At 33.7% G+C, this 14,238-nt stretch overlaps 3 protein-coding genes and 1 pseudogene across 3 annotated transcripts; 1 reads left to right on the top strand and 3 right to left on the bottom strand.

Annotated features, from left to right (window-relative positions):
- Positions 1 to 2,252: 2,252 nt before the first annotated feature.
- LOC139851638 (monothiol glutaredoxin-S2-like) lies at positions 2,253 to 2,969 on the bottom strand. Its single transcript, XM_071840732.1, has one exon. It carries the CDS (start codon positions 2,859 to 2,861, stop codon positions 2,556 to 2,558), a length of 306 nt encoding a protein of 101 aa, XP_071696833.1. The 5' UTR covers positions 2,862 to 2,969; the 3' UTR covers positions 2,253 to 2,555.
- A 2,496-nt stretch (positions 2,970 to 5,465) lies between these two features.
- Positions 5,466 to 6,021, top strand: LOC139852117 (monothiol glutaredoxin-S4-like). The gene has a single exon (XM_071841340.1). It carries the CDS (start codon positions 5,538 to 5,540, stop codon positions 5,841 to 5,843), a length of 306 nt encoding a protein of 101 aa, XP_071697441.1. The 5' UTR covers positions 5,466 to 5,537; the 3' UTR covers positions 5,844 to 6,021.
- A 272-nt stretch (positions 6,022 to 6,293) lies between these two features.
- Positions 6,294 to 8,832, bottom strand: LOC139851816 (protein THYLAKOID ASSEMBLY 8-like, chloroplastic; annotated as a pseudogene).
- A 249-nt stretch (positions 8,833 to 9,081) lies between these two features.
- LOC139852373 (monothiol glutaredoxin-S2-like) lies at positions 9,082 to 9,872 on the bottom strand. The gene has a single exon (XM_071841657.1). The coding sequence runs from the start codon at positions 9,767 to 9,769 to the stop codon at positions 9,464 to 9,466; it is 306 nt and encodes a 101-aa protein (XP_071697758.1). The 5' UTR covers positions 9,770 to 9,872; the 3' UTR covers positions 9,082 to 9,463.
- Positions 9,873 to 14,238: the final 4,366 nt, after the last annotated feature.

Genomic DNA, 14,238 nt, shown 5'->3' with positions numbered 1-14,238 from the left:
ATATATATATATATATATATATATATATATATGCTTTAAGACCATATGTACAACAATGACAATGGCCCCTATGCAATGGCTTCTTGGTGAATGTTGTGGGGCGGACCACACGAGTGACAACGGGAAGGCTAAATCTGATTGGCTAAATTTTTTTTATATTTTTAATAACCCAATATCAATTATGTCTACAACACCATCCTCAACATCACAACAAAACATTTACCATAACACCTCCTTTATCTCATAATAATGTCACGTCACCATAAATCATCCTCACAACACCACAACAATTACACCTTGCGTAACATAAGGTCTAACTAAAATAGCTTCATAACCGTTTTCGATTATTTTGTAGCACTCCAAATATATAATGTAAAGGAATTGATATTCGAACTTAAGACATCTAGTAAGAGGATTGTGGCATTGTATCAGGAGACCTTCGTTTTAGCCTATGGAATCTCAGTTCTAGTCAGTCTTTGAGTTATCAATTGCGTATATAACGTAGCCCTTTCTAAATAGTATTTGATTAGGCTGGAAAAGAAAGAAGAAATGATAGAGCGAAACGGGTGCTTCGAAAATGGATAATCACTAATCAATTTTGATGTCACTCAGGATCATTATCCAAGCACATACAAAGCGAATTAGTATCCGGTAGCATTTTCTCACTAAAATGTCATCGACCGAGTTCCACCACTCCTAGATGATGTTTCTGTCACTATTGGCGTTCCCAAGCCACCGTGCGTTATGCACATAATTAATTGGTTGGTACTTCAAGGTCTCGTTAGGTTGGTAAATGTTTTTAAAAGGAATGAAATGTGTCAAAAGAATTAGAATCCGAAGAAATTAGAATTGATAAATTCTATGGAATGTGAAAAATGTGTTTTTATTGATATGAAATAGAATTAATTAATTAAATTTCATTTTATAAATATCTAAAAAAGTTATACGAAATCTTTTATGTTTTTAATTTTCGTCTTCATTTTCAGACTCGCGTTTTAAATTGAAGTTTTCATATTCGTGAATCTAAAACTTCCGTCGAAAACGCGTTGCCAAAACCCGCAGCGAAAAACGCGAGTCGGAATGCGCGTTGAAAGCGCGAGTCGAAATGTATGTAAAATATAAACGTAAATAGTCGAGGATGTTTTGATTTTTCATATGTTCATGTTGGAAGAAATTCAAACTCATCAACATCTTCACATTTCACACCTCAAGATTTCAAGAAATCTAATTTCTTCGAAAATATATCAACTAAACGGAACGGTCTAAGGAATTCAATGTCAAATCCATCAAATTTCTTTAGAATTCTGTGAACCAAACGGGCCTAAAACTCATCGATAAATGCTTGGAAATGATTTGCTTACTCATTCACTTTCACCATTCACTTTCACTATAAGTGTCTAATCTGAAAATGCACAAAATTTTAGAAAAACTTTACTAACCTCATCCACTACCAATCAAATATCATCTTTCTCTACTAAAACTTATTTTTATTGATTGATACACAAAACTAACACTTAATAGGAGCAGTGGAAGAGGATAGAATACTGGACGTTATTATGAAAGAATGGTATTATCAGTTGTGCGCACATGTTAGGAGTTATAATTAATTAACTCCTCACCCCCCTACAATTTGTTAAGGGGGAAGCAAGGTTGTAATTCGCTATTCGGCGATTAATCAGTCGGTATTTTAGAAGGATTAATCGATAAATCGGGGATTAATCGGATTGTACTTTGTACATTTTAATATTAAATTTTAAAAATTATATGTGTAATTATAGAAAAAAATCATAAATATAAAAATAAACTTTAACATAATTATCTAAAATTATTCATTTTGATCAAAACTATAACGTTCTAGTTTAAATTTATGTTAAAACGTTAACCATTTTTTACTTTGACAAACTTTGATTACCAAATTCGATTTTGCCCCATCAATTGACGTTGACCATTTAATTAAACAGATTTATGAAAATCGGAACGGATTGCTCTTAAAAATGATTAATCGGGGATTCATCGACGAGTAATCGGGTTTTTTACAACACTGGAGGAAGGGTGTATTGTATCTGAATTTGAAAACACTATGACAGACTATGTTTAATTGTGTTATTCACTCAAAATTATATAAGTGTTCAACTTTCTTGGATATATTATTGATGAAGATAATGTATCCCAGTTATTTCATGGAGAAAAACTCCACATATCTATCCAAGAAAATAACACATTAACCATGTTTATGTGTACTAATTTTAGAAGCTCTTTTATATACTCCGTATTAATTAATAAACAAAACCCCAAATAACATTATGTATTAGAAAACAGCCTTGCAAATATTGAAATTTGTAGAAGCATCTTATTACTCTCAAGTATAGTTAGAATCCAAAAACATAGAAGAGTGCATGGGAGACAAAACTGGAACCTAGTACTAGTAGCCTTGATCATGGATCACATACATAATATTGATCATATGATATATCTATCATAGTATCCATATAATCATGTTTCTCATACTCTTATAAGCGTTTGCACCTAAAACGTGTGCGCTTGGTTACAGTTAATCAAACCCATAAAGCTCCAGCCTTGATGAGCAAGGGCTTCAAACCACTCTTGATTTGAAGTCTCATAATCTCATTAGCTCCACCAACCAACTCCCCACCAATGAAGACAGCAGGAACGGTACTATAACCGAGTGCAGACAATGCCTGCTCTATTTCTCGGCCTCTAGCTATCTCATCAAGCTCGTAAACCGTTGGGTTCACACCAAAGTCATTGAACAGTGACTTTATTGTGTGGGACATAATGCAAGAACTCTTGCTGAAGATCACAACAGGCCTTTCACAAACCATTCTCTTCACTCTATCCATAATAATAAGAGTGTACTTAATTAAATTGTATATTAGATTAATTGAAGAGATTGTAGTGTTTGATTTGTTGTATGAAATGGGGTGAGAATGTGGAGATATATATAGGGTTTGAGAGGATAATATGTGGAAAAAAGAAAATGTTTTTCATGGGATTTGCATGCATAGTTGACAATGATAGATATGGAAAAGTAGAGAATATGTTCATGAGTCATGACAGAAGCATATATACATATTGGATAAGTAGGGCTTCAGATTCTATTCTTCATGTAGCTAGCTTATTCCAATATATCAATCGACTTTTCAAGAAATGAAAGGTTATAGTTGTATAGTACTTGTACCTTTTTATCAAACTAGCTATCAAAACATTATTTTCCACTCTATTATGTTAGTTGCTCAAGTTCTATAATAAACTAGTTTCATGAGCCCGTGCGTTGCACGGTAGTTGTATAAATTAGTTTTCGAACATTAGTATTTGGTATATTCTCAAGAGGTATCAAATTCAACCCTGAGTAGCAGCATATCTTGAGGAGGGGTCAAAAACAGTCACAGAATAACATGTTTACACCGCGTACATTCTATTCTATATAAGTATATTTGCCAACCACTATGAATAGTAACTACTGACGCCATACCGACATCATCATGATTTCAGCTGTTTCGTCCTTTTCCAATTCTTTTTTATAAAACTTGGTTTTAGGCCCAAGTTTCATTTTTCGGCCCAAGTATTTGGCCCAATGAAGTGGGCCACGGGACCTCCATCTAGTTGATTAAAAGTACTTCCCTTCCCGAATAGTACCTGTTTATTCAATGTATGTTGACTCAGTGAAACTACTTAAATTCACAGCCTATCTAACATTAATGATTTCGATCTTGTGGGGGATGCCGTGTAGACACCAAATTGTGCGCTTGCATGTCGTGCAGCATAACTTATAACAATAAAATTACATATTGGAAATTAAATTATAAACATAAATCTTAGGGGTCATTTGAAAGATACTTTCACTGCGGATTGGCTGCAGAGGATTTAACGTCAAGAGTGACAAAACTGTAACTGAAATTCGACACAATTAACTTCAATAAAAATCATCGTTAAATCTTAATTTTTGTACGGCGTGTTATCAATTATAAATCGTTAAATAGAACTCATTTACTTGCATTGATTATTTGATTTACAGCAGGTTCTTGATGGAAAGATAGCTAGGAACTAAAAAGTGAAGTAACAAGATTACAAGCCTTACAATACAAAGTTGTATGAATATCAGGGACTCAATTGCAAAAAGAGTGAAAGATTAAGGGCTTCAGTGCAGATTGCATAAGTCGATACAGATTGAAGATGTACACTCATTTTTCCAGTAACAAGTAACAGCTAGAGTGGTTGAAAATATACACTGGCATGTCTTATTCTCAAACTATGCTTTATCGGGATAGGATTGAGATCGAATGTCGTTGAGTATTCGAACGATATAATAAGATCTCTGCGGTAGATTTCATTCATTTAGTTTTTGATCTACAGAGGATCGCTTCCATCATAACATATTCTTTACCACTTGCTCGCGAATAAAGCTATATATAGTAGTACACTGTACATTTGTTCCTTAACCATGACAACGACGAATTTTCTTTATTTCCATGATCAGTTGACAAACTTATTTTGTCATATATATTCCGTACTTTCAGAAACTTCGTTCCCATTTCACAAATGGGAAGCTGATTCTACAAATGAAACGTCAAAAAAACAAACATATGTGAGGTTGCTTTCCTAAGCTAGAATAACTTATGACGTACTCTTTGGTTTTTGTGCTGCTTAATATATATATTTTCTAATTTACTGAAATATCAGACGAAAAAATGTATTGAATTGAAAACAAAAGAGGCAATATAATGGTTAGAAACTGCAGAATGACTGCATTTCAATGTTTTTTTTTTTTTTTTTTTTTTTTTTTTTTTTTTTTTTTGTAAGATAAATTTTATTAAAAAGCCAAAACTAACAAGAGGCTAGAGGAGGCAAAACAATTGAACAGATGAGTAGATGACAGAGGTCATATGTCAGAATATATCCATCATAAGACATGTTATCCACATCGATGTATATAACTGATCGAATGAGCATCTTGCGAATCAATTCCTAGTTGGATAAGTACTCCAACTTTGCTAATACCCTCGTGGGAACACGTACGAAAAGTTTAATCATACATGGGTGATGGGACCTCGAAATATTATATTCGTTACATATATTACGCAGTTGGCTGAAAAACGTTAGATTTCACGATTGGATTATTACTAAAGCGATTCGTTACATATATGGGGTTCCCTTCTTGAATAGACCATTAGAATTAGAAATCTGAAAGATAAATAAAAGCAAAAAAAACCTACTTTAAGAACAGAATATAAATCCGTACCATAAACACTTGGACACATCCATATATCTACATTTTTACATACATATATATATGCTTTCATAAAAGTTAGATTCACTATCGACCAACTTTTCGTACAAATTACTGTAACCTTTTGCCGCGAAGCCCATCTCCCGAACCTAATGATAAAACAGTCTCTATTCTCCACATATTATCCTTACAAGCCATATAAATATCTACTCATACTAAGTATATTTCACACAACAAGCTAAACTCATACTCTTTAGTCACTAACAATATAATCAAATTCAATTTACAGATGGATAGAATTAACAAAATGATTTGTGAAAGGCCAGTAGTGGTCTTCAGCAAGAGTTCTTGTGCTTTGTCACACACAATAAAGTCTCTGTTTAATGACTATGGTGTGAACCCAACGGTGTATGAGCTTGATGAGATACCAAGAGGTCGAGAAATTGAACAAGCATTGTATGGGCTCGGGTGCAGTACAGTCCCGGCTGTGTTCATTGGTGGTGAATTAGTTGGTGGTACTAATGAAATTATGAGTCTTCAACTCAAAAGAGTTTTGAAGCCAATGCTTATCAAAGCTGGAGCTTTATGGGTTTGATTTGGTTTATATATTATTATCGCTACAATAATAATTAATAATGTACTCAATAAAGCACATTACAAGTGCAAATATATCGTTTGACAACTTATGAACTTAGGGTTCATTTGATAAAACATAATGACTAAGCAATGAATAATTCAAATGTTATAGTTGAATTTAGTTTTGAATGACGATAACATATTTGATAATCATTTTGAATGAGAATATGAATAATGTAAAATCAAAGTGTTAATCTTTTTTATGAATAATAAAATAATATAATGGTTAAAAGAGTAATCCAACTCTAAATGGTTCCATACAGGTTGATGAATGATTCGACAGAGATTGTTGTATGGCTCAACATCATTTATCAATTATCAATCATATGTCAAAAACAAATGCATTGTATGCTGAACAATTCAACATTCTGAACCATGCGATTAAAAGTCAAACAAATGTACCCTTAGACAATATTATCCATGTTGACAGGACCAACAAAAGCTTCTATTCATTCTAAAAAACTGATAAACATTTAAATTGTATGCTCAAAAATTGCACACAACGAAAACCATCAAGGTATGCCATCTTTAAAATAGAATACAACAGCAACAGCCTAACGCAATCCAAAAATCTCTTCTTGTGGGTCATAAATACTCCGATCAGGAAAAATCTCCTCAAAATCTTGCTTAACTTTGTTTCTTAATAAAGGATGTGGCAAAAGGCCTTTTAGTAAAATTCTGAATGGTAACTCATCTGGTGGATCTGGGGACTGTTTCATGTCTTCGTAGGTGAATCAGGGAACAGTTTTTCGTTTTTTCATGCTTTCCCACAACTTCATCGCCTCGTCCATCTTTTTGGATTTAGATAATGAAATAATCAATTCTTTGTATAGATATACATTCGGTGTATACCAGTCTTGCTTTTGAATCACCCAAAACATCTGAAAATTTCACAAGTGTAACATAAAACAAGTTATGAGGTTTATATAGTACTACATTTTATAACAGGTGAATACCACGTTACATTTCCAGATTTATAATCTTGATTCATGAGATTGCAAGTTCGTAACTACACGTGACAAAATAGGCAGGGCCAGCTAGCTGGTTGAGTAACGAGTCAAAAATATTCTGGTAAAAATAGGTTGTCTTAAGCACGGGTCAAAACGGGCCGAGTCGGATTGACCCACCAAGATGTATTCTCTCCTTTTATTATTTTGGAAAAAACTCTATGTAATTGTATAAAATACTAACGCAAGATGTAATTGTAAAAACTCTGCAAAACTAAGCTATAATAACAATCAATCTACTTGTATAAAATACAAGAGCCAGAAGGATGTAAGCATTTAAAATACAATTAAGACGACTTTGAACTCCTATGGGCCATTTAACATATTTGACCAAGTAGGTAAAAATTAAGCAATGATCAAAATCAAACCAATGTTAAGTACGACGTCCAAATTGCCACCTCTAATGTATGTTTTTGCAAATCCTTCAAAATAATAATCATTTATACACAACCGAGTTAATTTATCGGAAACATAGCAGGAAGGAATATTAACATAAGTATCATGTCTTACACAGGACTAGTCAATTTTTGACAAGCAGCTTAATTTCAACACCACCGTAGCTAGAACTGAGTTTCCATAGATTTAAATAATAATAGGATAGGAAACTATGTGTGTGACGGGAACTCCTATTTATGCTCCCATAGGCAAAAACTCTATATGGCTACCCTACATGACAAAAACTCCTTGTTCGGCATAAGTGAGTGTCGATCCAGGGAAGATTTGGGAGAAGCTTAAGAAGCATATTTAACGGACAGAAGAAACCGTATTTAAATGAAGTACAAGTGGCATAGTAAAAAGAATAAAGTACAAAAACAGAGAGACGGTTACATATATGACAGTCCTACACTCCTACATAAATAGTTGATCAAGCGTAAATAGTGAATCTAACTCTGAAAGACTACATATCAGATACTTATCTCATACACAACACGTGAGTGTATCATCTAAACATACTTTATCTAGATATAAAATCATAAAACTCGCAAGCGAACATATATGACTGTTAAGTATGGGCTGTTATGGCGGTAAACGGTAGATATTTAACTGTTGAAAACATCAAAAAAGAGAAACACAACAAAACTTAGATTAATAGAAAATGGTATACAATGATAGATATAGTAAAAGATGATGGTACAACAGGGTTATACTAAATAATTCACTACACGTGTTATGTGATAATGATATCTCAATACCTATGTTATTAGTATCAGAACAGAGCACATATCCCAGACCAAAAAGCTTCATACATTAGCTTAGGTAATAATAACTGCATTGGTTGCTAAACCGTATCCCCTCGACAAAAAATAATAATAAAAGAATGTAAACAAACTACAAGACAACTAACTGGATGATGCAGATAATTAATTTAAGGGTGAAGGGGTAAAACCTTGACGGCTAAATCCACTTCTTCTTGGCGTTCGAGCTCATTGAGAACAACAACCATGTCCATCTTTAAGAGCCTCGTGACATGAGTTTTAATAAACTTGTCCAGCTTCTATTCATCGTCTTTTACTCTTTTTAAACCCAAAATAACAAAAAGAGCTTCTTTGCCAAGCAGTGTCTTTCCCCTCCAAAGTGAACCTTGGGGCCTACCATCATGGTAAAATTGAGGTGACAGATATTTGTACGACTGTTGTTGACGATGACATACATCTTCAGTACTTAGAGCCGTGTGATTATAAGCTAATGTTTCTTGTAGATGAATAAGAATCAGAAGAAATTTAGGGTTTTAAAATGGGTATTTTTGATACGTCACGATGGAGCAATGAGGATATAGATGATTGTAACTTTGATTTTAGTCTACACCCAATAGCTGCCATTGCAATGGCTCACACAAAATACCCAAATGCCTTGTTAAAGAGACAAAAGCTACCGTTGAGTAAACAAGTATCTAGCGAATACTTCTTTTATGCATTATTTATCAACCTTAAATCATATTTAATAGATGGGGGATGATTCTCACACACTGTTTTTTTGATCCTCACACACCCTTTTACCCTATTATTAGAGAGGAGTTCAAGTAAATTGGTGTGTGAGGATCAAAAAACAATGTGTGAGAATCATCCCCTTAATAGATAAATCAACCAAGTATGTGCAATAAAAAATGCGTTCTAGACTAAAACAACAGCATCTAAACTTACACATAAATAAAATAAAATATATATCTACAAGATAATGTATCCCAATTATTTCATGGAGAAACACTCCACATATCTTTCCAAGAAAATAACACATTAACCATGTTTATGTATACTAATTTTATAAGCTCTTTTATAATTAATTAATAAACTAAACCCCAAAATAACATTATGTATTAGAAAACTGCCTTGCAAATATTGAAATTTGCAGAAGCATCTTATATTACTCTCAAGTATATAGTTAGGGCCCATATAGTTATAAACCAAAAACATAGAAGATAACATGGGACACAAAACTGGAACCTAGTACTAGTAGCCTTGATCATGGATCATATACATATATAATCTTGATCATATGATACATCTATGATATAATCATGTTTCTCAATCTCTAACCGTTTGCACCTAAAATGTGTGCGCTTCGTCACAATTAATCAAACCCATAAAGCTCCAGCCTTAATGAGCATGGGCTTCAAACCACTCTTGATTTGAAGTCTCATAATCTCATTAGCCCCACCAACCAACTCCCCACCAATGAAGACAGCAGGAACGGTACTATAACCGAGTGCAGACAATGCCTGCTCTATTTCACGGCCTCTAGCTATCTCATCAAGCTCGTAAACCGTTGGGTTCACACCAAAGTCATTGAACAGTGACTTTATTGTGTGTGACATAATGCAAGAACTCTTGCTGAAGATCACCACAGGCCTTTCACAAACCATTATCTTCACTCTGTCCATAATTTGTATACTAATTAGTAAGAACAGTGTACTTAATTAAAAATGTCTATAGATTAATTGAAAAGATTGTGGTGTTTGATTTGTTGTATGAAATGGGTTGAGAATGTGGAGATATATATAGGGTTTGAGAGGATAATATGTGGAAAAAAGAAAATGTTTTTCATGGGATTTGCATGCATAATTGACAATGATAAATATGCAAAAGTAGAGAATATGTTCATGACTCACGACAGAAGCATATATACATATCGGATAAGTAGGGCTTCAAATTCTATTCTTCATGTAGCTAGCTTATTCCAAAATATCAATCGACTTTTCAAGAAATGAAAGGTTATAGTTATATAGTACTTGTACCTTTTTATCAAACTAGCTATCCAAACATTAACATCCATTACATAGATGCAAATATTAACCATTTACATACATGAAAATTAATTTAGTGAAGTATATTTTCATGTATGTAATGGATGGATGTTAATATTTTCATGTATATATATAATGTATATATATATATATATATATATATATATATATATATATATATATATATATATATATATATATATATATATATTAACCAATTTTATACCTTGAATAATTGACTAGGGTTTTATTCTTGTGTCAAAGGACTCCACAAATAGGAAGATAGAAATCTATCATTACATTACCTAATTTCATTTCTGTTTTCTAATATTAATGGTTGATGATTGATTGATGGGTTCACCTTTATTACAAAGAATTTGAGAATTTGACATATACACGCCATGTGTTTGACGAAATGCCATAAACAACAAAAATTTGATTTTAATGTACTAAGTATGTATATTAAGTTTGTATATTATAAAACAGCCAATAATTTTTTGGACAACAGTTCATTCCAGAAAGCATCTATTATTAATAGAATGTATAATTTACCGTATGTCTGTGGAGCTATTTTTTTTTTTTTCATTCCCTCATCCCTTTTATTGTAAGGATATTAAGACCCAAAACAACGCAAGTGATTCAACAAGATCACTCACCGATAGTAATTCTACAAGATTACTAACCCACTTAATGAACGAAAGATTATAAATGCAAGAAATGTAAATCGACACAAGAGATAACGTGGTTATATGCAATCGTTGTGATTGCTTTAGTCCACGGACCAACTAGAGAATGTATTTATTGAATATTTGTGGTGTAGTTACAATGAGTTACAAGAGGGTCTATTTATAGAACGATTTAAGGAGTAAGCTAAAAACAATTCCTTGAAGCTTCATGTGAGTTTCCTGACAACTTCATGAAGGCTACATGTGAGTTTCTTGACAGTTTCGTGGAAGCTACATGTGAATTTCCTCACAACTTCGTGGAAGCTACATGTGAGTTTCCTAACAACTTCGTAGAAGCTACATGTGAGTTTCCTAACAACTTCGTAGAAGCTTCGTGTGAGTTTCCTGGAATCTTCCCTCTAATTGTTTAAAGTTCTCCATATCTCCAACAATCTCTCACTTGGAGACTTTGAACAAACCCAACCTTCGTCAACCCAAAATATCAACGATCTAACCAAGAACGTTAAACCACCATTATACCGCCAAACTCCATTTGGGACACGCACACTCAACACATACTTCGGATGAGCAGACTTTCGATACAAGGTCTTCAATACTACTTGTTAGAATTGAAACATTAACTCTCTAATTCTCTAGTTGAGGTCTTCTCTTATCAATTCATTTGAAGACCAATTGAGGTAATTCAAAACCTCAATTTCTCTGTCGTAACAACCTTAGTAAAATATCAGCAGGATTCTTCGTACCAAGGATTTTCTTCAATAATAAAGTACCATCATTTATATGTTGTCGAATAAAATGATACCTTATCTTGATGTGTTTCGTACGACTATGAAACACCGGATTCTTTCCAAGATGAACCGCACTTTGATTATCACAATTCAAGACGCAATAGTTTTGTCTTTTACCCAACTCACCTAAGAAGTTTTTCAACCAAACAAGCTCTGATATTGCTCAAAATAGACATATCATTAGTCGCAATATCAAGTCATTTTCATTGTTTTACATTTTTATTTGTATTATTTCCTTGTATATTTCATTGTATTGTAATTAAGCATAGAATCGTTGTATACTTGAAGAAATGTTGAAGATAATGAATGAAACAACTCAAAGATCAAAACCAGAACAAGAAACGAAGAAACAAAAACGTGCACCCTGGGTGTGCACTCCGCGCACGCACCGCGCACGCCACCGCGCACGACCAATTTTGATCAGAAAGTTGCTTAAACAAAACATAAATGCGCACCGCGCAAAATTAAAGTGTGCACTCCGCGCACTACAGTGCGCACCGCGCACATCCTCCGCGCACGATCCCCTTTTTCATCTGTAAAGTAGATCTGAGACGTGTAATCGAGCTGTAAAGTAAAAGGTGGTAGGTGGCTAGTGCGCCCCGCGCACCTACTTTTGTGCGCGCCGCGCACGCTGGCTTTTCCAGCTATATTCTTCCTTTTTAAGCCCCTTTCCAGCTTCATTCTTCAGACAGCATTACACAGTCATTTTTAGAGGCAGAGGTTATGATTCAAGGTGATCCTTGGAGTAATCCAGGATCACCTAATCCATCATTTCAATCCGGATTCAAGAATCATCAGGATCATCATCCAAGATTCATATCAAAGGTCGATTCTTGTTATCATAATGAATTCTATCTTTATTTCCAGTTTGTTATTGTCTTTAAATATGATTGTTAGCTAGTTCTTTTTATGCTTGTCTAGATTAATAACCGAGATGTTGATTGTTACTTTGGTTGATTGATTGTTCTTATGTATGATAGTTTGATGTTTGAATACAAGAACCATTCTTGTTAAGTTTAATCTTTTCGATTCAATTAGTTAGTATACTTGTTCAACTAAGAAACACCATCTTGTTGATTTAGTATATTGATTTGCACCTAGTGACAAGTGTTTGCCCGTCTTTTACCAAAAGGGGTAAGTTGCGTCCAAACGATTAATCTATATAGGAATGTAAGAACGACTCTTGTAGATACTTTCGGATAACTTATTTGATATGTGTAGTTGTCTAGGTAAACGATCAATTCCCTAGAATCTGTTATACATATTTTCACTACTCAATTCCATATAGCTAATAGGTGTTAGAAATTTGTCTTATCTAGTGACGTTTATAGGGATCCTATTACTACACTTAATTGATTACTTGGGTTGGGTGAATTGAGCATTTAACTGGACCAAGGGAATGAACTAAGCTAAACCATTAATTGACATAGGAGTGGATCATGATCAACACATCATTGGCATGATCATCATTCAAGTCTTTAGACTAGTTGAATTAATTGATTACAAATAGGAGGTCTTAGATGACAAGAACATCACTTGCGTCGTGTAATCCCGTTTGAGTGTTTGCGCAAGACTACTCTTGGTAAACCGATTAATTAGTTCTCGTGCATAGTCAATCAATCCGGTCTTAATCCTAAAACAACAATCAACAATCGAGGGTAAAAAGTCTAGACGAGCATATTTATTTAATTTGATATAAAAACTACCTTTCATCTTCATAAACCTAAAATACCAAAAATATTGTCTTTAAACTTATTCCTTTATTGATTTGCCCATCGTTAAAGGGCAACCCAATATCTTGTACTTGTTTGATTTCATTTATTTTAGCTTAATCACAATTTAGTTTATACGATCTTAATTTGCACATATAACTGTCATTGGAACGATACACGGATTTTACCATTATCTATACTACTACACGATCGGGTACACTGCCCGTTAGTGTGTGTAATCTTTAAAACCGGTATTTTCCATACAACAATTCATATACCACTTTTCGCACATCAAGTTTTTGGCGCCGCTGCCGGGGACAGTTGTGTCAAGATAAGAATTGTTGACTAAGTTGTGATTATTATTTTTTAGATTTTATCATTTTTTTTTGTAGAATTTTTATTATTATTTTTTTTCTTTCACTGTTTAGTGTCGGTGCTTTAGATTTGATCAATAAAAGGTAACGGGAAATGATCCTTTCTAGTGGCATCATTTAGACGTCTGTAATCAATACAGACTCTCTAGCCGGTAACTGTTCTAGTTGGGACGAGTTCGTCCTTTTCATTTAATATAACGGTTGTACCCCCCTTTTTGGGTACTACTTGTACTGGACTAACCCATGGACTATCGGAGATGGGGTAGATTAACCCGGCGTCAAGAAGCTTGATGACCTCCTTTTTAACAACCTCTTTCATATTGGGATTTAGCCTGCGTTGTCTTTGTACTACGGGTTTGTAGTCATTCTCAAGGAGAATTTTATGTGTACAATAAGACGGGTTTATTCCCGGAATGTCGGTTGTTTTCCAGGCTATAGCCTTTTTATGGGTTTTTAATACAGAAATTAGCTTACCCTTCTCATTATCTGAAAGATGTGAAGCAATAATTACTGGTAATTGAGATGTACCTTCGAGATAAGCATACT

This window comes from Rutidosis leptorrhynchoides, chromosome 6 (assembly GCF_046630445.1).
Source record: "Rutidosis leptorrhynchoides isolate AG116_Rl617_1_P2 chromosome 6, CSIRO_AGI_Rlap_v1, whole genome shotgun sequence".
NCBI lineage: Eukaryota > Viridiplantae > Streptophyta > Magnoliopsida > Asterales > Asteraceae > Rutidosis > Rutidosis leptorrhynchoides.
Note: the sequence above shows the minus strand (reverse complement) of the source record. Positions and strands in the feature narration are given on the sequence as shown.